Here is a 23,985-nt window from a genome sequence, read left to right on the forward strand (position 1 = left end):
ACCTACTGCAATAAAAGCCACCTGCATTCTCCCCTCAGTGCCGAAGTGTCACCGTCAGTGCATGGAAGCGTCCACAGTCCTCATGTCCTTGTTCCTGTTGCCTAGCGTTGTTGCCTTGTTTTTGTGCCTTTTCCTCCCTTTTGGAGCGCCTTTAGTTACCCCTTTTGCCTTGTGCCCTTTTTCCTCCCTAGCGGAGCGCTTTCTGTTGTCCCCAGTACCCTTTGCCTGTTTTTTCCTCCCTAGTGGAGCGCCTTTTGTTCTCCACTTTTTACCCTCCCTGTTCTCCTCTCAGTTTGAGAGGAGACCACTGTTGGCCGGAAATAAACCTGCTGCCTTGGTGGCCTACCTTACGCCTGCGTCTGAGTCCTACCTGACCCCGCCTTGTCAATTTCAATGCTATATTTTAGATGAATCTAATTTTTCTATGAACTTCCAATCCTTACTGGATAGTTCATCTTGTAGCTCACTTTTACTGTTTATTTTCCCCCATTTTATATGAATTTGGTACAGTCCGCGAACCTAGAGTTTCCTAAGGACTGATATGTTCGAATAACAGGGTGACAATAAATTTCTCACTGTGGTAATTCTCAAGCTTCTACCCAACAGGGCGGAGAATTCTTGCTTTTGCTTCCACAATGAGTTGTCACTTACAATCCTGTTTGTTTAAAATGAAGTAAGTATCAAGTGACACTATACTTCCATTCACTTCACACACTCACACAAGGCCTTTTCCAGCATTACACGGAATTTAAGTACGTACACGACTCCGCCATCGTCTCTTTACACGGACGTTACTGGGCTCCGTTCCCTTCACTTGCCATTGACTAGTATTCACAAGGTTTTTCCTCCCACACAGTACCTTCGTGCAGGCTGCGACAGTACCTTCGCGCAGATTTTACGTCGACATTCATTCACACTTTCCCCCGGAAAGTAAACTTTTTCTCACCCAGATGTCTTCTCTCCATCGGAAAGCCGTCAGCCTGTAGATCCCAGCTGGCGGGCAGAATTTCCAGTCCTCAAAAAAGGATCTTAGGCTCACTCTAGGGAGCCTGTGCCATGGCCATGGTCTTTCTGGAGTCCACCACACCCGCTGGAATCCTTAGGCATCTTGCCTTCCGGCTCTTCGAAGGACCAAATAAATGTCAGGTTTAAACACCATCTATGACATTTTTAAACTGCACAAATGAGGAGACAGACATTAAAATGAGAAAAACAAGGCCTTTACTTGTACAAGGAGAGATGAGCGAGAGATGTGTGCTGGTCACAATCCTCTAGCCCACTCTGACAAACATTCACATTTCTTATCTATTTCATGGAGTTCGCTAACAAATGGTCACAAAGGGAGGTGGAGACATAGCAGCGGTGTGGCATCACAAAATAAACACAGGAGACATCCACTAACCATAAAACTTTTTTACGACCACTAATCCCTGAAGGCTGTCTTTTGTCCTGGTCCGAAGATCTTCATTCCCACATTGAAGATGTCCTGAGGTTGAATAAACATGCATGTAGCCGGTCCAAACAGATAGCACAACACTTGAATAAAATGCTATTACAATTAAATCTATATAATAGAGAAAATATGGAATAATATATACATAATAATCCTAACACAGAGCATGCGCATAACGGCTGCAGCCTGGCTATTCCGATTGAGCTGTTTACATGACGCTCGTTCGGCTTGACAAAAGGAATATACCACCCCTGTGATTCCAAATGAAATTGTATTCAGATTCAGGCTTTTCATTCCATTTGAGGTGTTTATGGAGCAGTTTCATTCCGTTTGGCCGTTCTGATTCATTCTAATCGGAATCCATGTAATCATACTTAGTGATGGATTCTGTGTGCAAAGCAAACAAATAAGCAATTGTGATCACATAATTTGCAACTGTACATTAGGAATAGCAACCACGCTACAAAGGGGTGTACAAATACATAATTTGCCCATATTTCTTGCCACATTAAGATCATGCAACAGTAAATCAATAGCCCTTTGCTATACACAAATGCTGTTTTGTGGAAAAAGTGTACGTTACCATTTCTCCACTTCAGAGGACATTATTCTCACTCTAATCTGAAATTGTGTGTAGTGTGTATGTGTGTTTGTGGGTGGGAGGGTCCATGTTGTGAAGTGGAGCCTGAGAGCATGGATCATTTCATGCCCTTCTTATTATGACCACCTGTGTGTGAGGAAGTGGGGTGTGTGCACATGTGCTTGCCTGATTAATTCATTGTGTTGTTGTTTCTGTCTTGGTGATCTTATTTTCAGCACAGCTTCTCAGCTCACTCAAGAAGTGGCCTCCTCTCATAAACAGCAGAGTTGATAAATGTGATGACATTACCATCAAATTCTATTTGAAACCTTTAACACATTCACTGCCAGGCCAGCATCAATGCATCATTTGACGTCTTTTTCCGTCAATGGCAGTGAATGAGTTAAAAGAATGACTGATAGTTTCAAAATTCTGTATCTGATGGCCGTAGGTTCACTCTCCTAGGCCTGTCACAGTAACACGTTTTGTTTTGTTTTTTTAACAAGTGGTTTCACCCCAAACTATCATAATAAACATTATCATTGATGTTGTTTTTTATGCTACTCCTAGGGCTGTGCAAAACGATCCAAATATTGAGAGAATTGATACTAACGTATCGAATCGGATCAATACCAGAGCACTACTATCGATATTTTACAATACAGTGGAACCTCTACTTACGAACGTCTCTTCATCCGAAATTTTCGAGTTACGAAACGCCTCAATGGGAAAATATTGCCTCTTGTTACGAAAGAAATTTCTAGATACGAAAGATAAAAATACATGACCGAACACAGCATACTTTCGGCTATGGCTATTTCCTACCATAGGTACCTATGAGCGTAAATACTAGATCGGTGTTTGTGCATCGTTCTGGCATCCCATTGGCTAAGAGGAACCTCTACCATAGGTAGCTATGAGCGTATACTAGATTGGTGTCTATCCAGCGTCCTCATCATTCATCCCGCGGCCCATGAGTTGTTCGATAGTTTTTCGTAAAATGTATGAACTAACGGCCAACGAATTTGTGCAAAAATTGAAACAATTGGTGATTAATGAAGGCACAGTAAGTTTTTAATTACGACGAGACGGGCCTTTTTTTGGAAAAAGATGCCTCGCCATACCGGAAGTTTCCATGAAGTTCAGAATTTGTTTAAAAGAATCGCCCAGAAAAAGTGTTCACCAGTCGGGCGTTTGCTCACTAAGATGATGCTTGCATTGGACATTAACGAAGGATTGTTTAAAAAAAAAACAAAAAAAAACAAAAAAACATCCATGGATCAGTTCTTTACAAAATACCAGGCAAAAAAAAAAAAAAAACTTCTGAGAGAGGAGAACATGAACCAGAGGGCAAAAAAACGATGAGGACAGCAGTTAAAAAGGTAAATTACCATCATTTTTATTTTTACTCTATTCTTTGTTATTTACATTATGCACAACTCTCATTTATTGTGCAATAATCTTATTGTAACATGTGTTTGTTACATGTTTTGATGCAATTTTATGCTTTATAAAACATTCATGTCTGAAATTTAGGAGGCTTGGAACGGATTAGGGCATTTACATGGAAAATGCGTCTCTACTTACAAATTTTTCTACTTAAGAACTTTCTTCCAGAACCAATTAATTTCGTAAGTAGAGGTACCACTGCGTCGAAATGTTGCATATATATATATATATATATATATATATATATATATGCAACATTTCGACGCGCACTCACTGACTCCGCATTGAGTGGAGACGGCCGTGGAGGATGTCGCTCACTGTAAACACTGGAGGTTCCTTCCTGCCGGAAGGAGGACTGCTGCCTCGACGGTTTGCTCAGGGGCTGACACGGCAACCGATGCTTTCGATACCATGTTGCCTTTTACTGTTCTGAAAAGAGCTTGCCAGGGAAGGTAAGGCATTTTCGTCTCCTCTTCCGAAATTGTGGCGCCACGCTACTCAGCGGATGGCTGGGAGACGACACCGCCTTGATGTTTGCGGCTTGCGGCATTGGTTATCGTGCACTCTGCTAGCTTGTGCCAGCACAACCTGAGTTGTGGCCTACGTTGTGTGTCAGCAACCCATTGTTTAGATTTGCGGTAGCTGAGGGTTAGTATGGTGTCCCGACACCCGCCTAGGTTGCAGTGTCGCACCCGATGCGGTTGCCTCCGTTGTGTAAGGGTGTGTAATTGGGAGACGTATTGATATCCTCCTGCCTCAATTGCAGGATTTCACCATGCGGGCTGGCGGAGACAGTACGAATGATTTTTAGTGATGTGCTTCTCGGGTCGAATCCCTGAATCGTGTGCCGAGTAATGTAGATGAGTGGTTCATGAACCGCGATTCAATGCGTGTGTCGATGACGTACGTGATGACGTTTGAAGCCCCGCGAAGCGGGTGTACCACGTGACTGATTCAGGAAATGATTCGCTAGGTTTGAGTGGAGTTCGAAATAAAAGCGGCAAAGAAACGCTATGGAATCCCCTTCACTTTTTCTGTTTTCGGGTCCCTTATTGCGCTACTTTTTTTTTGCTTTTGGCATTCGATTTGCCGAGCTTCTTTTTGCGATGGAACCAGCAAGAAAGAGATTTTCCCTTGTTTGAGACTGGAGCACTTTGAGCAGATCTCACCTCAGAAAATAATGCACTGCAATTACGGTACTATTTTAACAGATTCCAATAATAAAATAAAATGTGACAACACATAAAATTCACATTTTTCTGTTCACAGTTGAAAGTCCCCTTCAGTCCTGGAATCACAGAAATATAGAAAATATGATTTACAAAATTACACCCCACCATTTTATTGCGTGCACCAAGCATGTTATACATTTTTCTGTCCACATGATGGCGTAGTCGAGGAAATGAATCATCTTGAAGCCCCTACGTGTGTGTGACGCTTTTCACTGCAGGGCTTCACTGCTTTACGGGGCTCCTGTCCCAAGCTAGGAGAGGATACAAAATCATTGATTTTGTATCCTCTCCTAGCTTGGATTGTCTCATTATTTCGGCTTTGATGCGCTTAGCTAGCTGAGGTACCACGGGTCATACCAACTGCGAGCTTATGACGGCACAAACGTCTTCTTACGTGTCGTTAGGGCCGCTGTGTGATGCGCTTCGCCCCCGAACGGACTCGGCCGCTATCAATGCACAGGGTTTCACTTTATTCCGTTAACGACACGAAAATAGCAGCAGATTGACTTGACATGGCGTTATGGAGGACGCCGCCGTAGAGGCACCTTGGAGGATGAAATGGCCTGCTGTCCTAGTAGGAGCGGTGCATTTCCGCTGCGGTGTCCACTCATTTACCGGCAGCGGCTGTTGCCGGTTACATGGCGCCTTCAGCTGGTGGCGTCACCAGGGGCAGTCATCGGAGTGGGGGCATTGGTTCACTGCCCCCCTCAGACCGATCAAGGCACCAGTCTGCCTCTCTCTGCCCCGGCCCATCAAAGTGAAGGGCATCAGCTGCCTTGATGTTGTGTGCTAGCCGGGATGTTGTTTGCCATACCAACTGCGAGCTTAGGACAGCACAAACGACCACTTGCATGCATGTTTGTTTGATTGCTTTTGGGTCTCATTTTGTTCGACCTGTAAGGGGGCAAGGGCGAGGCCAGGGACCGCCTCCATCTCAAACATTGGGTCTGCCGCTCTTCACACGAAGTCTGCTGCGCTCGATGCGTGGAGCTTCAGTACCATTGTCAACTTATGGCGGCACAAACGACCACGTGCATGTTTAATTGATTGATTTGTGGCTTCGTTTTGTTCGGAATGCAAAGTGGCTGGGTGCGAGTCTAGGACCGCCTCCATCTCACATACGAAGTCGGCCGCTCTCGACGCAGCTTCTGCTGCTCTCCAGACGCAGCACTGTGTTTGGTCCGTTGAGGATGAGCCTAGGTGCAGCCTCCTCTCCCACACAGCGTTGGCCGCTCTCCACACGGGGTCTCCCGTTCTCCATACACGGCTCTTCGTCTGCATGCGCGGAACTTGTTTATCTTATACCATTGGTGACAGGGCTGGTGGCCGCCCCTTCTCCTCCACGGAGTCAGCCGCTCTCTACATGAAGTCTACGGTTCTCCATGTGCGGATCTTCGTTTTGTTCCACGGGGGAAGGAGCAAGGTGCAGCCTCCTCTCCCACGCGAAGTCTGCCGCGGTCAACGCGACTTCTGTCGCTGTCCGTGCACGGAGCTTGGTTTTTTTCAGTTGGTGACGAGACTGGTTACTGCCTCCTCTCCCTCACGAGGTCGGCCACTCTCTACGGGAATTCGGCCGCCTACACGGAGTCTGCCGCCCTCTCTGCTCAGGGCTTCGTTGTGGTTTCGTGTGTGATGGGTTTGGTTGCTGCCTCCTTTCCCGCACGGAGTCTGCCGCCCTCGCTGCGCAGAGCTTCGCTTTGCTACCGTTGGGGACGGGGCGGGTTGCCGCCTCCTCTCCTATATGATGATAGCAGCCAGTTGATGGTGTACACTCCCTGCACGTAGATTGATGGCTGCTATGGGGGACGGCGCTTGATGTCAGCACTATGTCAGTCCTTCTGATCCATAGATGGCCGCGCCGACAGCTGTCTTGACTGTCGTGCAGTGATGTCGGAAGTCCGTCTTCCCTCGACGGCAGCGGATGTTACTCCTGGGAAGGACGCACCATCCCCGGTGGAGCCAGGACCCGACCACCTCGTGGACCCCAGCCCCCCTGGGGGGGGCAGGGCACACTGCAGATCTGCTTATCCTGCGGCACCTGGCCTTGGGAGTGTCAAAGGAATGTTCGGGCTGATTATCACTTTTCGTTGCAATTTTGCAACTTGGTGGCGACTGGGAGGGTGGAATAAGCTCATTGGGGTGATCAAACCCCTTCCGCTTGTCAGGCTTCTGCGGGGACGTCGTTCGCGGCAGGGGTGGCCATGCCGGATGCAACCCGCTGGCTGCCCTTCGAGGCGGACGATGTCGCAGAGGTGCCGTTTCCATTGCGGTCTCAGGAAAGTTCCTCCAGACGCAGCACTGTGTTTGGTCCGTTGAGGATGAGGCTAGGTGCAGCCTCCTGTCCCACACAGCGTTGGCCGCTCTCCACACGGGGTCTACCGCTCTCCATACACGGCTCTTCGTCTGCATGCGCGGAACTTGTTTATCTTGTACCATTGGTGACAGGGCTGGTGGCCGCCCGTTCTCCCCCACGGAGTCAGCCGCTTCTCCGTTTGGTCCCGCTGGTGACGGGGCGGTTCTCGCCTCCTATCCCAGACAAAGGTAGCAGTATATCGATGCTTACTCACTGACTGCGTGTCGCTTGAGGGCTGCTACGGATTCTCCAGTTGATGCTGTTGTTGATGGGGCGGTTTCGCCTCCTATCCCAGACGAAGTAAGCAGAGTATCGGCGTGCACTCACTGACTGCACGTCGATTGAGAGCTGCTAAGGGTACTCCGTTTGATGCCGTTGGTAACGGGGCGGTTCGCGCCTCCTATCCCGGACGAAGATAGCGGCATACCGGCGCGCACTCACTGGCTGTGCGTCGATTGAGGACTGCCATGGATTCTCCATTTTGTCCCGTGGTGCGTATCGATTGGGGGCTGCTAAGGAGTCTCCGTTTGATCCCGTCGGTGACGAGGCGGTGCGCGCCTCCTCTCCCGGACGAAAATAGCAGCATACCGACGCGAGCTCACTGGCTGCGCGCCGATTGCGGGCTGCCATGGATTTTCCATTTCATCCCGTGGATGCCTACGTCTGTGGTGTTGCATATGATCGGTGGAATGGTTCACTGTCATCGAGGGGATGGACGTTTGCTTCCTCGTCCCGATTGCGTCTCAGCGCAAGGGGCTGTGGGGCTGGCTTTTGAAAAGTCATTCTCTCCCACAGTGTTCACAGGTGTCGCGAAAGCGACTGTCGCTTGGGCTGTCGTTGGATGCCACATCCTTGGATGCTCGGCCGACCTCACAGTGGGGGATGTTGTTCTGCACTTCGTCTCCCTCTTCCGGGCCGACAGGAGGCGGCCTTCTGGCCTTCTCCTGCGACGATGGGGCATGCGAGGGTACCTGACGGCGTTTTTTTCCCCTGGCCCTGCGGTCACTGCGGCCACTGCAAGGGTAAGTGGTTCGTCTCCCCACCGCCGCTGAGTTGGCGTCGGCGTCTCCGAGTGTCTGGTGGCTTTGCGGTTGCTCCGTGCGCCACATCATTCATCAGGATGGTGCGTCGTCATCCCTGTGGATGCGGCGAGATGTGCTGAGCGACACGTGGAGTCGCTGCGGCAGGGTGGCTGTCACTCTCTTGGCCTCTGTGGAGTCCGCTCGCCCCTCTGGTTTGCTCTGCGGGAGCGGCCTCTCTCCCTCATTCGTCCTGACCTTTCTGGGGGTCCATCTGGAGTGCTGTTCGTGGCCCTTTGTTGGCCAGCCCAGTTGAGGTTCACCCTCCACCGCAGTCTCTGCCCCTCCAACCCGGGCTCTCCACCCGGTTGACAGGTTCGGTGGGTTGGCAGCCCGATTCACGGCGTCTCCACCTGTGTGTGGGTGTTGGACTGATGAGGGTCGGGACCTGTTGCTGCACTGCCGGCGGTTTGTCCGGCAATCTGTCGTACATAGGAGGTGTGCCTCTTATACACTCAAGCAACGCCTCTCTCAATGGATCGGAGATGTGATTCGACAATCGCACAGTCTCTGGTCGGTCCCTTCTGACTCACCTCATTGAAAATATATCCATGAAATGGCCTATAAATGTGTACCAACTGACAACCAGAACAGAAAATGCACATGCACTTGCTTAGCTCAGTGGTAAAACATCCTTCTTGTATTAACTATGCCAGCCAATGCGTGGGTTCAAATATTGCGTGGAGCAATCTTTTTTTTTTTTTTTTAATTCCAGAATAGTAATAATACAACAAGTTAATATCTATTTCATTAAATGTCATTTAACATGAACGTTTTTCAAATTTAATCAATGTCACTCGATTACTCAGTACAATTATATAAATTGTAACAGCCACCTCCATATCCATAATAGTCGAGGGGTCAATGCAACTGACTGGCATGTGGACGGTAAAGGTTCAAGTCACCCTTGGAACATGTTTAAGCACAACTTCACTTTTGCATCTGAGTCATTGTCCAGTTATTTAAAGCTGCTCTATGTAATAATTTGACCCATAATATCGTCACAATAGCATTTTTGTTTGACCATTTTATGACAGAAACATTTTTTAATTAGTAATTCACATTCAAACATAAAACTTTTTTTTTTTAAATACTTTGTATTTCAGAAAGAGAAATGTCTGTTACCATTTTTTGTAAAAGTAAATGTAGTGATGTGTGCTGAACAATAGATGGCAGTGTAGCCTCAAGGGCCTGGGTTCTGGGATTATCAGAGAGGGATAAGGGGAGAGAGAAGGGAGTACAAAAAATAAAGTAGCCAGCGAATGTTAGCATAAAACAGAATGTGAATGCTTCTTTTTTGCAAACAATAACATTGTAAACTGTATTTAATGTTTTAAATTACAGAAATATCACTAGATATGACAAAATGAATTTCTGAAGATGATTTCTTTCTCTTGTTGGCTGATAAATTTGCCTTCTGTTAGTCTGATGATCCATCCATGCATTGTCTTCGCCGCTTACTCCTCACAAGGGTCGCTGGTAGGGGTGTCACGATTCGCCAACTCCACGATTCGATTTAAATTTCGATTTTGGGGTCACGATTCGATTTTTTTTTCGATTTTTTTATTTATTTATTTTTTTTTCCGCTCCCCCACTTTATAACACAGAGGCATATGCTTCTGTAGGCTAAGGCTAGTCTATGATCATTGGTTCTATTCATTGTACAGTAAATCTTATTTCAAAAGATCGGCTACATATAGGTGATGCAATTTCCATATTATTTTTGTGTAAATTTATGTAATATATGATAATTGACATTAGGCAGGCATGATCAAATTCAAAGAATTTATTTACAATATAAAGTTAACCGTCTTGTTCTTACTGAAGTGTAAAATAAAAAATAAAAAAACAAAAACAAAAAGTCACAGTGGGTGCCTGCCATCTATTGACTGTTTTTGGTTACAACAGTGTGCTGTGCGTTCCTCTTAAAATAATGTGCAATGTGCAACAACAACAAAAAATATATTGTATCCAAAGTCATGGAACAAATACAGCCTGAACAAACTATATCCCAACATTTACAGTTGCTGGGCATACTGTAGCGTGGTTCAAGTACACTAATTAAATGTTTGAATCCAGCGTTTTCCAAGGCTGCAGGTCTGCTGCTATAAATAGACCTATGGATCTGGCGTTTCGCGCGAGCTGAAGTGTGTGGAAGTTTCACTGTAAATGAGGATGAAATAGTTGGTTGGACCGTTGTTTTCCCACTTCTAGTTGAATTTGATAAATCTAAATCTTTGTGATGCCTGCGTAAATGTCCCGTCATGTTTGTCGTGTTTCCCGTTGTTACGGCTGGCGGCTCGGGCCCGCCGCCGGCTCCGCTCCCCTAGTATGTATGTGTGTGTTTGTGTCGGCTGGTGCCCGTATAATGGTACTTCAGTTTGAATGCGCCAGCGCGACACTCTGATTGGAGGACTGTGCCAGCGCGACACTCCGATTGGACGACTGTGCCAGCGCGACACTCCGATTGGACGACTGTGCCAGCGCGACGCTATTGTGTATCCGTGTATTATACCCCTATTGGTTATTGTTGTTTCTCCTCCGTTCTGTCAGTTCTGTCAAATGCGGTTATTATTTGTTCACCTTCCACTTTCACTCCCTTGTCAAACCCCTGCCTGAAATTTCAATTAAAACTACTCAGATGTTAAAGTCGACCCGTGTTTATCTACTCTATATTTTCTGTTATTGTGTTACTTCCCTTCCCCTTGACGAGCCGGGCGTAACACCGTGGCCGAGTACAGTACGCGCACATAGCATATCTTGCAACTGTGGTCTTTTTATCGACAACGTGAACGTGTCCTCTCTTCTATTTCGATGCTCGAAATCGTGACGTAATTTCGATCGATTTCGATAAAAAATCGAAATCGTGACACCCTTAGTCGCTGGGGTGCTGCTCTATCCAAATACCTGATTATTCACTGGAATTTTCAGTAGGATATCCGAATAACAAAATATTTGAAAGCTGCAGCCCTAATATTAATTTTTAGTTAGTTTTGTGGCATGCACAGGAGTTCCTATGCCACGCCCGCCTATCAAAGCTAGCTAGCCTGCACCACGCAAGCCATACTGCACATGCTGCACTCCAACTCCAAGTTTTTGCTAACATAAATAAATATACGTTATTATAAATTGTGTTTTTGTTTTGTACCAAAAAAATTATTTGAATAATCGTGATTTCAATTATTACCAAAATACCGATTATTATTTTTTCCATAATTGACCAGCCCTACATCAACCCCAAAAATAATCGGTAGATTAGTTGAAAAATTGTTAGACTAATCGACTAATCGTAAAGATAGTTGATAGATTAATCGGGAGAAAAATAATCATAATAATAATATAATAATCAAAATAATTGGGACAGCGTTACAGCCAAGGAACTTATGTTTATTATTTTAGAAGAAGAAGGATGTCCCTACCTTTAAACGATGGCTTAGTGAAATGTTTAGCATTCTCCACCTTGAAAAGATAAGATTTACACTGAGAAACTGTGAGCCGCAATTTAAAAAAAAATTTGGTCACCCCTCGTTGTTTTGTACGTGGCGTACAAAACAATTGACAAAATGTTCAATAGCTGGTTCTATTGAGAAATGCACACCATTATCTTCGATTTCCATGGCAATCCCAACGAGGTGTATACCTTGAACATTTGGGGGGGGGGGGTTTGGTAGTACTCTCATCCTAACAGTAATTTACTTTTGTTTTGTTTCCTGCCAATCTATTTTAGTTTTTTTTTTCTGACATAAATTGTATTTGCTTGCGTTTTGTTAGTAGAATTCATTTTTGAGATGGCTGTTGCATCAAGTGGCAATTATTATGTCTTGGGTGTATGTTGACCTTCTAATTCTCTAACAGGGCTCAGCCAGCGAGGCAACCCTCATGTCCTTGCTTGCTGCTCGCTGTAAAGCTGTCCGTCGAATCCTGTCCATCAAGCCGGAAATGTCTGAACCAGAGATCCTCAACAAATTGGTGGCATACACATCAGAGCAAGTAAGCAAGATATCTAATGCCATAATGCTTCTAACAAAGACATGTCCACATATACATAACAAAGCACAAATAATATCCAATACGAGAACTATGTGAGAACTCAGGCTTTGAAGCTGGAGTGTAATGGGTCCCAATCCTAATGTGGGAAAAAAAGAAATAATTACAGCAAGTTGTTGGAGAGAAGCTTCTCTCTCTCTCTCTCTATCTCTCTCTCTCTCTCTTTCTCTCTCTCTCTCTTTCTCTCTCTCTCTCTCTCTCTCTCTCTCTCTCTTTCTCTCTCTCTCTCTCTCCCTCTCTCTCTCTCGCTCTCTCTCGCTCTCGCTCTCTCTCTCTCTCAGAGGATGATATTATCTGGTAAGTCGAACTCAACCCTGGTCACTTGAGTGAGGAACAGATTTCTTCCATGATGACCAGTTTTTCCACTTCAGAGCGTAGTTCGGCCGGTCTGTTGTCACGAAAGAGGAAATGCTTTATAAATCCCATGTACAAGCGCCAAAAAATCCCACACTTCCCATGTATCTTAATTGTCACGGCCTGAACATCTATATCATAAAATTCGGTTATACATATAGCGCCACCTAGTGGTAACAAGAAATGTCATACTTTACCTTTTTATCTACTGTGCTGAGCTTGTCTTCAAAAAGCTCTAGTTGAAAATTGGTCAGAAAAGCCTTAAAGCAACACCAGCCTTATTAATCATTTTCCAGTTTTGTATTAGGTATTGTGTACAATGGATAAAAGTACAAGTATCTTTGGCATCTTATAGGAATGTAACGATATTAAAACATCACGATATGATATTATCACGATATGAAGGTCACAATACGATAATTATCACAATATTGTGGGAGCACTGGCGATATTTAAAAAAGATCACAATATTCTAAAAAAAGAGAGCTCCTACTAAAAAAAAAAAAAACAATATTGTGCTTTTGTACATAACAGCAATGCATATAAACCACCTACAATTGCAAATAACAATATTGAGGCACTTACTTGGTAATGTAAGCACACATTGATCACTTCACAAGAAAATTAGGTGATCTAACAAATAGCATAGAATTTAAACATAGAAGGCCAAAACATCCCTCATGAAAATTAAATTGCACTAATAAACTAGCCACTAGAGGGTGCTAGAACTGCACAAATAGAAATCAACCTGAGTTTTTTAACAGATGTGTACCTTTTAAATATTGTGAACATGACGATTACGATATTGTGGCAGTTTTAATATCACAATATCACGATATTGCCCTTATTGTTACATCCTTAGCATCTTATTCCCTGAATTTTAGTTTAAACCGATTAAGTGTCCGAATTCGATCGTATGGTGTGGGACGCCATGTACCTGGTCACGTGATCGTGATGACGTATCCCAGGCGTAAGCCGTCTTCACTCATTTCAATGGGAACTTGCTGATATAATGTGTAAGTAAAAGGCGTCTTCGGTACCAAATACTGCGCCAATTCTGTAAAGAGTAAAGTCCTCAACACGTCCGGTTTCATGTCATTCCATGTGGGGTTGGGGCGGTGGGGGGTGGCCGCTCCTAATTTGGACTGAAGCAGGCTTAGCACACGACATGTAGCAGAGTAAAAAGTCACCCAGAAGTTTAACGCCCATTCAACTCGCCGGTGGCCGAATCTGTCAGTTTTATCCAGGCTTTCGGTGTCCTCCATGTCTGTACTGCTTTTGAAGAAGTGCTTCTTTGTGGTAAGGTAAAATTCCACCTATGATGTCCGCCGTGGGACGCAATAAATCCTCGCGAGTTCAATGCTGCCACTAGCAGCCATGTCATTCAATGTGTATTTTACGCAAGCGATACGTCACGATGATAACGTGACTGTCCAAAACGCCGATACAGTACTTAACATAAAAATATTCATAAAAAGTGCAATAAAATCATAATTGCTCAACATAAATTTGCATTTTTTTCAGGGAAAAGTTGTATCATCTCAAGACCTGAGACAACAATTGGGCAAAAAAACTTGACTTTTCAAAATACAATATGACGGGGGTGGGGCATCAAATATTGCCTTTTAAATTTCATTTGTCCAGTAGAGACAGGCAGACACGCAGAGAGCTATCGCGAGATGCTGTGACTATCGCGAGACCGGTAGCGAGACTGGGAAAATCTAACATGGCGGCGCCCTGCTGCTAAAATAGAATTAGCTTTATATTTCTAATTAAACCCGAATTTAACCCGATCTGGCGGCTAGTCGTGATAATCCTTCGAAAAAAAGGAAAAATGACTCGTCAACAGATACGGACGATTTAGTAACCGCCGACGTATCGGGGAGTATGCTGGATTCCATAAATAAAAAACTTGACGTCCTCTGTCTTATCCGCGAGGACGTCAAAGAATTAAAGGCAAGTTTGGAATTCGTTAGCCAACAGGTAAGCGATCTCCAACGAGATAATTCCGAGCTACGCTCCTCTCTCGTCGCTGTCACAGCCGAGTTGGAGACGATTAAAAAGGAAAATAAAATGCTAAAGGAAACGGTCTTAGATGTTCAATCCCGTAGTATGCGGGAAAATCTAATATTCTCAGGTATATCCGAAAATACCCCAGATAATCCAGAGAGCGAGATAAAAAAATTTATGACATTATCGCTAAAGATCCTTCAGGAGACGGTAAATAATATCTCTTTTCACCGTGTACACTGGCTCGGAGCTCGTAAGGGCAATAAGCCCCGTCCTATTATTGCTAAGTTCGAACATTTTAAACATAAAGAATTGCTAAAAAGTAAAGGACGGGAGCTCAAAGGGACATCTTTCGGGATGAATGATCAATTCCCAAGAGAGATAAACGAGCGGCGAAAAGTACTGTTTCCTATAATGAAACAAAATAGACAGGAGGGTAAACGGACTTCCATGGTCGTTGATAAATTATTTATCGACGGCCAGCTATTCCGAAACCCAACCTCGACCCCTTGGCTGTTCTAACTGATAATTGGTAGAGCCGAGTATTGTGTGATTATTTGACGTATGTATATGTATATGTATGTGTATGTATATGTGTATATATGTGTATATATATGTATATGTATATATATGTGTATGTATATGTATGTATATGTATTAGGGGTGTCACGATTCGCCAACTCCACGATTCGATTTAAATTTCGATTTTGGGGTCACGATTCGATTTTTTTTTCGATTTTTTTTTTTTTTTTTTTTTTTTTGCGCTCCCCCACTTTATAACACAGAGGCATATGCTTCTGTAGGCTAAGGCTAGTCTATGATCATTGGTTCTATTCATTGTACAGTAAATCTTATTTCAAAAGATCGGCTACATATAGGTGATGCAATTTCCATATTATTTTTGTGTAAATTTACGTAATATATGATAATTGACATTAGGCAGGAATGATCAAATTCAAAGAATTTATTTACAATATAAAGTTAACCGTCTTGTTCTTACTGAAGTGTAAAATAAAAAATAAAAAAAACAAAAACAAAAAGTCACAGTGGGTGCCTGCCATCTATTGACTGTTTTTGGTTACAACAGTGTGCTGTGTGTTCCTCTTAAAATAATGTGCAATGTGCAACAACAACAAAAAATATATTGTATCCAAAGTCATGGAACAAATTAAACTTTTATTAAAGCCAGAAAAAGACCCCACCCTCCCGTCAAGTTACCGACCGATATCACTAATTAATACCGATATTAAAATTATCGCTAAGGCCTTGGCATCTCGACTGGAGACAGTAATCTCAACAATTATTCATAGCGATCAAACAGGTTTTATTAAAGGTCGTCATTCTACTAATAATATTAGGAGGCTCTTTAACTTGATTAGTATGTCACAGCGGTATGATAAAAAGGCAGTTGTTATTTCGCTGGATGCAGAAAAAGCCTTCGATAAAGTTAACTGGTCCTTCCTCTTTGCTGTCTTAAATAAATTCGGCTTCGGGGAGTCATTCATTCAATGGGTCTCAATATTATATGATTCTCCTAAAGCTACAGTTACTACTAATGGGATTACATCACAGAGTTTTACTCTACAAAGGGGAACAAGACAAGGGTGCCCAATGTCTCCTTTATTATTTGCTATATTTATTGAGCCACTTACATTAGCTATACGTCAGGATAGACGGAACCAAGGAATCCACTCCGGGACAATAGAACATAAAATTAATCTATATGCCGATGATATATTACTCTATTTAGAAGAACCTGCTATCTCGCTAGGGGAAGCATTTAACTTAATAACTAAATTCTCTCACTTATCAGATTACTCTATTAACTGGACAAAATCAACATTATTACCTATTACAGAAAATTCATGGAATCCTACAAGTCAGGATCCACACTTCTCCTTTCCTACAGGTAATTTAAAATACTTAGGTGTTAAAATTTCACCTAAGTTAACTGAATTAACTTCTTTAAATTTTTTACCATTATTGGATAGTATCCGTAGTGACCTGGAGCGCTGGAATAATCTTCCGATCTCTTTAATAGGACGGATAGCTACTATAAAAATGAAAGTTTTACCAAAGATTAATTATCTATTTTCAATGATTCCATTTAAACCTATGTCTAACTGGTTCCAATCGCTGGACTCTGCTATCATAAAATTCTATTGGAATAAAAAAAAAAGAGCCAAAATTAGTCTATCTACTCTTCAGGAAAGTAAATCTAAAGGAGGTTTAGAGGCACCAAACTTTATGTACTATTATTTAGCTAATCAACTACAATATCTTGTGCTATGGACACAACCCAACAGAGATACTAACTGTTGGTTGGAATTGGAGCAGAAGGATTGTAATAATCTTAGACTGTTAGATTTACTCTTTATTACAAAATCAATAAAACGACATAATTGTTTTAAAAACCCAATGATAGCCGCCACCCTGACTGCCTGGTGGAAGGCATTAGAAATTACAAACTCCCAATTGGCACCCTGTGGGCTCTCTCCCATTTGGCATAACCCCGACTTTCAACTTAATAATCAGTCATTCCATTTAAGTTTATGGGAGCAGAAAGGAATTACACACCTTCATCATCTTTTCTCAGATAATAAGTTTATATCGTATACAAACTTGGTCCAGAAATATGAAATAAAAAATGGAAATTTCTTACATTATCTGCAAGTTAAAAATATGGTTAAGAAACAAATCCCAACACTTCAAGATACGCTCCAACTGCCTGTCTTAGGTAAAGATATTATAAAGCTTTCTCCAACAACAATAAAGAACATATCAAAAATATATAAGTTATTTTTATACACAAATAAAACGTATTTACCGACTTTAAAATGGGAAAAAGACTTGTCTATAGTTCCGGAACCAGACTTTTGGACCCAAATCTGTGAAAATGTATTTAAAATGACCAAACAGACAAATTTGCAACTTATCCAATATAAGATACTTCATAGAACATATATTACACAATATATGATGAAAAAAATGGGACTCTCTGACTCCGACATTTGCCTCCAGTGCTCACAAAACACTGCCGATACTTATCTTCATGCTTTATGGTTATGTACTCCAGTGCTGCATTTCTGGACTAAAATCTTGGAAAAGCTCGCTGATATATTAAACTGTAGGCTTCCTTTATCTCCAAGATTGTGTTTACTAGGTGACTTAACAATAACTGAGCTACCATGTAAACAATCTCAATCTATATTTATAGCCCTTACTATTGCTAAAAAAAATAATCCTTGTCAATTGGAAAAATAAACAATCTCTAAATATCGACCACTGGTTAAACTTACTCATAAATTATATCTCAATGGAAAAAATCTCTGCCTTAAATAAAAATCAAGTATCAAGATTTAAACAAATATGGTCTATGTACATAGAATATTTTAATCTTAATTTGGCAACTTAATCCTGCCAAGATTCTGCCTGTTAACGAGAGCCACCACATCGTTACAACTTCTGTTTTCGCTGCTTCTATATTTGGTATTTTGTATCTGATTGTTTTTATTTTTATATAGTCAGGAACCTAGTTGCTGCTAGTGGGCTCGAGCATACCACACTATACGACACTATACTCACTAACTCCTTAAGATTTATTTCTAGTGGGCACTAAGCATAAACACTTGGTGTTACTGCATGCTAATTAGTCAATTTTCTTGACGCCGTCCCCCGTGGTCGGGCGGGGGTGGTTCTCTCGCCCCCCCCCCCCCCCCCCCATTGTCTGCTCGGTGGCGGTTGCGTCTTGGCCGCTCCCTGGGCCCCCTGTGGGGTGCGGTGTTGGGGTGCTTTCCCTGGTGCCCGGGGCGGTGCCGTTCCGGCGCGGTCCGCTGCTCCGTGTCCGGCGGTGCGGTTCGGGGCGGGTGGGCCTCTGGTGTGCCCCGTGGTTCCCTCTCCCCTCCCCCTTCCTCCCCCCCGTCGCCTCTCCCTCCTCGCCTCCTCCCGCCCATCCTCCTCTGCCTCCCGGTCCCTTTTCCCTTGTCGCCCTCCCTCCTCCTCCCCCCCCGTCTTGCCCTGCAGCCGCCCTTTCTCCTTCTTGTCGTCTTCTCCCCGCTTCCCCCTCCCCCCTTCCCTGTCTGCCCCGCGCCCCCTCCCCCTCCCTCTCCCTGGGCCTGGGGCTCCCTCCCCGGCCCGGGCGTCGGGCGCCGGGGGCCGGGCGGGGGTTTGAGGCCTGCCCCACTCCGGTATAACTCCTGGCGCCCTGGGCGGGCTCTGGTGGCCGGTGGGCTGTCCATTAGCCCTGCTGCGCTGGCTGTCCGCCTATTGTGGTGCCAGATGGATGGGGTGGGGGGGGGGGGGGTGCTGAGGGGCGGGCGTGCCACCTCCACCCGCCGGGTTGGGTGAGGCCCCGCTGGTCGCTCCTCTTACTCACTTCACTAGTTTTGAAATATACACTTTGTAAATATACACATAGGGCACACAACACATTTGTTGGTGGGGTGGGGAAGGGTGGAAACACCGTCTTCACCCTTCAACTCCCCTCCAATTTTAATGCACTTCATGTCCAAGGGGAGGGGTGAGTTGGGGCGGGGAGCCATCAGAGGGGATGGACTGCAGTGCCTGGCAGCTGTGGTCCCCCCCATCTGTGTCCCTGCCCCACCACTTTGTCCCTCCATTTCCTTTTTTAATGCACCACACATGTACATATTCATTTTTTGAGGGGGATGCGGGTGTGTCGGAGTAGGGGAATTTTTTTCCCTCTGCTCCGACTCACCTGCTCCCAATTTTAATGCACCACACGCACACACTTGTATATACACTGGGTGGGGCCACATTCACGGTGTAAGGGTAGAGCTCGCCAGTCGGCGAGCTGGCGGACTCAGTAACAGGGTTAGGTGTCACTAGTACGCTGGCGTGACGACCGGGGCCTCTCCCCACCGGGCTCGGTGTTCTGGTGTTCCGCCTTTTCCCCTGGTGCTTCCTTCTCCTTCCCCCCTCCCGCCGCTGTGCTACTCTCGCACAGCTGGAGGTGGGGTGGGCACGTCTTCCCTCTCTGTGCTGCTGCCCGGTGCCGGTTTCCGGGGGTGGTGGGGGGGGGGGGGGGGGGGGGGGCTTGCGGGGGGCCGGGTTCGCGGGGGGGTTGGCTGTCATCGGGGGGGGGGGGCGGCTTGTTTGGGGGGGGGGGGGTATGGGTGGGTAGGGGGTTGGGTGTTGGGGGTCGGGGTGTGTTCGGGGGTTTGGGGGCCGGGGGTAGTGGGGCCTGGGTCGTGGTGGGTGGCGGGTTTGGGTGGGGTGCGGTGGGGTCGTGGGGGGATGGGGGCTGGGGACCGGTGGGGCGCTGTGGGGGCCCGCTGGGCCTCGTTCTGTGGCCTTGGGCTCGGGGGTGTGGGCCGGGGCTGGGGCGGGGGTGTTCCGGGCGTCTGGGTCGGCTCGCCGACCGGTGTCTGCTCGGGTGGCTTGGGGGTGGCCTTGGTGCTGCCGCGGCCTGGGGGTTTCGGGGGGGGGTGCTCGCTTTGCTGGACCGCGGTTGACGGCTTCTTTCTTTGGTGGTGGTCCTTATGCATGCCAGATCCGTCGCACCAGCATCTACTGAAACTCAACAGAAGTAGCCTCTCCCTCCCACAGCCCCTTGAATCAGTGGGTGCTGGTGTCTGTGGATCTCACTTTGCTTTATCTATCCTTCCCTCCTTCCTCTCTTTAGTTTTTCCTCTGGTCACTTGAGATCTTAATTTATTGGAAGTTTGAGGTTTCTGGGGTTGGCATAAGACTCTGGTTTTGTAACCACGCAGGAGGGGTTTTGTTGGTGCTGGATTTCACTTTGATGGATTGGATGTACTGGCTTCTATGGATCTCACTCTGCCTTATCGATCCTTCCCTCCTTCCTCTCTTTAGTTTTTCCTCTGGTCTCTTGAGATCTCGCTAAATTTGCTGGAATTTAGAGGCTTCCGGGGTTGGAGTAAGACTTTGATTTTGCAATCATTGGGAAAGCAGGAAGTGTTTGGTCGGTGCTGGATTTCACTTTGATTTATCTTTCTTTTCACTTTATTTTTTTCTGACCTTTTCTCTGGTCTCCTGACCATTTAAACCTCACGACTCTGGCAAGATTCTGAAGTACCTGGTTAAGGCGAAGGGTAATGGGATATTTATAAGGTTTTAGGTGAATTAATGAATATAAATGTATACGTATTTGCACGCACACGCACGCACGCAAACGCACGCACGCAGGCACGCAAACGCACGCACGCACGCAAACGCACACACGCAAACGCACGCACACACACACACACACACGCAAACACACACACCCCAACGCACGCACACATACACACAAAAAAAAAAAAAAGAGCAATGATGATAAGACGTTGAATTGGTAAGACTACCGAATGAACAATTCTGAGCTCTTTAAAAAAATAAATAAATAAATAAATAAAAAATAAATAAATAAATTTCATTTGTCCAGAAAGAGCAAGCACGTGTATTTCCAAGCAGGGGCCAAATGAACTTAAATAACTCCCATGTACAAGCTCCTAAAAATCCAAAACTTCTCATGCAACTTTATAGTCAAGGCCTGAAAACATCTATATGAGAAAATTCAATTATACATATAACGCCACCTAGTGGTGACAATAAATGTCATACTTTACGTTTTTAGCTACTGGGCCGAGCTCGTTGAAGGGTTCCAGTTCAAAATTGGCCAGAAAAGTCTTAAGATGTTGATCATGGCCCACACCGAAAATTGTAACTTTTGGCCAAAGGGCATGGCCGTTACGGTGCCGCAAAGTCTGATGATTTTTCATGACAATAAAAGCTGCTTTAACTTGACCCAGATGATCCTATCTTCTCAAAATTTCACACATTTGATGAGAGTCCAGCCCTTAGGACAACTACAAACTTATATTTCATCTTACTGATAGCGTCTGTACTGAATCAGGAGCATCTTTAGTTTTCAATGTAAAGTTAGGTATTGTATATGGTCTGCCATACAAAAGTTCAAAGGGTGTTAGCGTTTTTCCTTCTGCAGGCAGAATATCTATACAATCAGGCCATGGTCTACCTATTTTTTCATTGTTTTAATTAATTTGTTTTTAATTGTACCATTAGTTCTTTCAACTGAGCCAGCACTCTGTGGATGATAAATACAGTGTCATTTCAGGTTTATTATAACTCTCGGGATTCCAAATATTGGTATTATGCGTTTACATAATGCTTTGGCTACTGTCAAAGAGTCTGGTTTAGCTGTGGGGAATATTTCAACCCATTTTGAATACACATCAATAATCACTAAACAATATTCAAAACCTTTTGATTTTGACAGTTGAATGAAGTCCATGTGTATTGTGTGAAATGGATGTTCTGGCTCGGGAAATTAGCCTTTTTTTTTATTCTTACATTGCCTTATTGATTGTTTTTTATACAAATCACACATTGTCTGCAAATGTTTTTTGCATATTGTGTGACCCAAATGAGTTAAAATGTCTGTTTACTTGGTCGACCATACCCCCTGTTGACACATGGCAAGTCCATGGGTGATATTAGCCGCACAAGCAAACAGAGAACGTGGCACAAGGTTTGTTGTCTGGTCCACTGTAAAGGTCATTTGCAAGTGTAGCTCCTTTTCTCAGCCAAAGTTGTTTCACAAAGTCAGAAGCTTGTACCGTAATTGCTGGACTATAAGGCGCACCTGATTATAAGCCGCACCCACTATATTTCTAAAGGAAAAAGCATTTTGTCCATACATAAGCCTCACCGCATGTGCCCACATTGAAAATGAGATATTTACAAAGAAAGACGGTACTATGTAAGTGAGGACCAGTGACCACTTTTATTATTGTAAGCAGAAGATCACGCTTACCCACTTTCAACTCGCAGAATGCAGGCAAGTCATTCTTCCCCATGTCATGTACAATTACGGTGTCACGGCAAAATTAAATCACCATGTAGCAACAAACTAGAAAGCACTACCAAAACCAATACATCAACTATACCACTAAATAGCAGAATAATTAACACAGAACTTGCATTTTAAACACCCTTTCAATCGCCAGTGCCACAAAGCATGCTGGGACCGCCTCCAAGCTCCCAGCAACGCTACACATGGTAGCATGCCATTAGCAGTATGCTAAAACATACGCTAACACATGCTAGCGCTACTTTTTAAAAAGGCAGAGATGTGTCATGTCCAAAAGTACGCCGATGATACAGCCATCGTTGGGTGCATCCAGGACGACAGAGAGGAGGAGTATCGGAGACTGGTCAGAGACTTTGCTGCATGGTGCCACACCAACCACCTATAGCTCAATACCTCGAAAACGAAGGAGCTGGTCATTGACTTTAGGAGGTCCAGACCAAGACTGCGACCAGTCCTGCTAGAGGGAGCTGAGGTGGAGGTGGTGGACAGTTACAAATACCTTGGGCTGTGGCTGGACAATAAACTAAACTGGACTGGACAACACACACCAGTCACCTGTACAAGAAGACACAAAGCAGGATGTACTTCCTGAGGAGACTGCGTTCTTTCAACATCTGCAGCAAACTTCTGAAGATGTTTTACCGGTCTGTGGTTGCCAGTGTCCTCTTTTACACCATGGTGTGCTGGGGGCAGCATATCCAAGAAGGACTTTAATAGACTGGACAAGCTTATCAGGCGGGCCGGCTCTGTGGTCGGCATGAAGCTAGACTCTGGTGACAGTGGCAGAGAAGAGGACTCTGGGCAAACCGCTGAATATTATGGACAATACCAGCCACCCTCTGCACAGTGCCATCAGCAGTCAGAGGAGCCTGTTCAGTAAAAGGATGACGCTCCCCAAGTGCCGGACCAACAGACTAAAGAACTCCTTTGTCCACCGTGCCATTGTACTCTACAACTCCTCACTGAGGGGGAGGAGGGTGTAGCGTGCACTTCACTTCACAAATATGGCACTTTGCTGTACTTTAATTTATTTAATTCAATCTCCGGTGTAATAACCTTATTTATTGATTGATTAAATTATTCTTTATTTTATTTATCTGTTCTCATTGCTGCTGGACATATACATTTCCCAGAGAGAGCAATCCCAAAGGGATCAATAAAGTCAAGTCTAAGTCTAAGCAATAACAATGTACTCACGTTGCTTTTGATCAATCACAAATCCCTCAAAGTCCTCGTCTTCTGTATCCGAAACGAACTGGGCAAGTTCTCCATCAAACACACCAGGCTGAGGCTCCGTCTCATTGTCAGTCTGTCTCGTTGACGTGCGCTCCTCGGAAATCATGCCGGCTTTTGCATTCACGATGCATTGATAAATTGTGGTGTAACTCTCACAGCACTGCCTCCCAGTCTTGGTTCAGCTGTGTTCTCCATGTGTCATCCAGAGTTTCCGATGTCCAGCGGTTGAAGTTCCTTCCTCGTTGAACGTCACGTCCTCTCTCTCTCTCTCTCTCTCTCTCTCTCTCTCTCTCTCTCTCTCTCTCTCTCTCTCTCTCTCTCTCTCTCTCTCTCTCTCTCT

At 44.8% G+C, this 23,985-nt stretch overlaps 1 protein-coding gene across 6 annotated transcripts in view; it reads left to right on the forward strand.

The window, feature by feature from the left end:
* ddc (dopa decarboxylase) overlaps window positions 1-23,985 on the forward strand; it is a 154,074-nt gene that overhangs the window by 38,658 nt on the left and 91,431 nt on the right. For all 6 annotated transcript variants that reach the window (XM_077526806.1, XM_077526809.1, XM_077526804.1 and 3 more), the window contains one exon: window positions 12,002-12,136. In XM_077526806.1, coding sequence (XP_077382932.1) covers window positions 12,002-12,136 — 135 coding nt within the window. The remainder of the gene's footprint in view (window positions 1-12,001; window positions 12,137-23,985) is intronic.

The sequence above is a fragment of the Festucalex cinctus genome, chromosome 7, assembly GCF_051991245.1.
Source record: "Festucalex cinctus isolate MCC-2025b chromosome 7, RoL_Fcin_1.0, whole genome shotgun sequence".
NCBI lineage: Eukaryota > Metazoa > Chordata > Actinopteri > Syngnathiformes > Syngnathidae > Festucalex > Festucalex cinctus.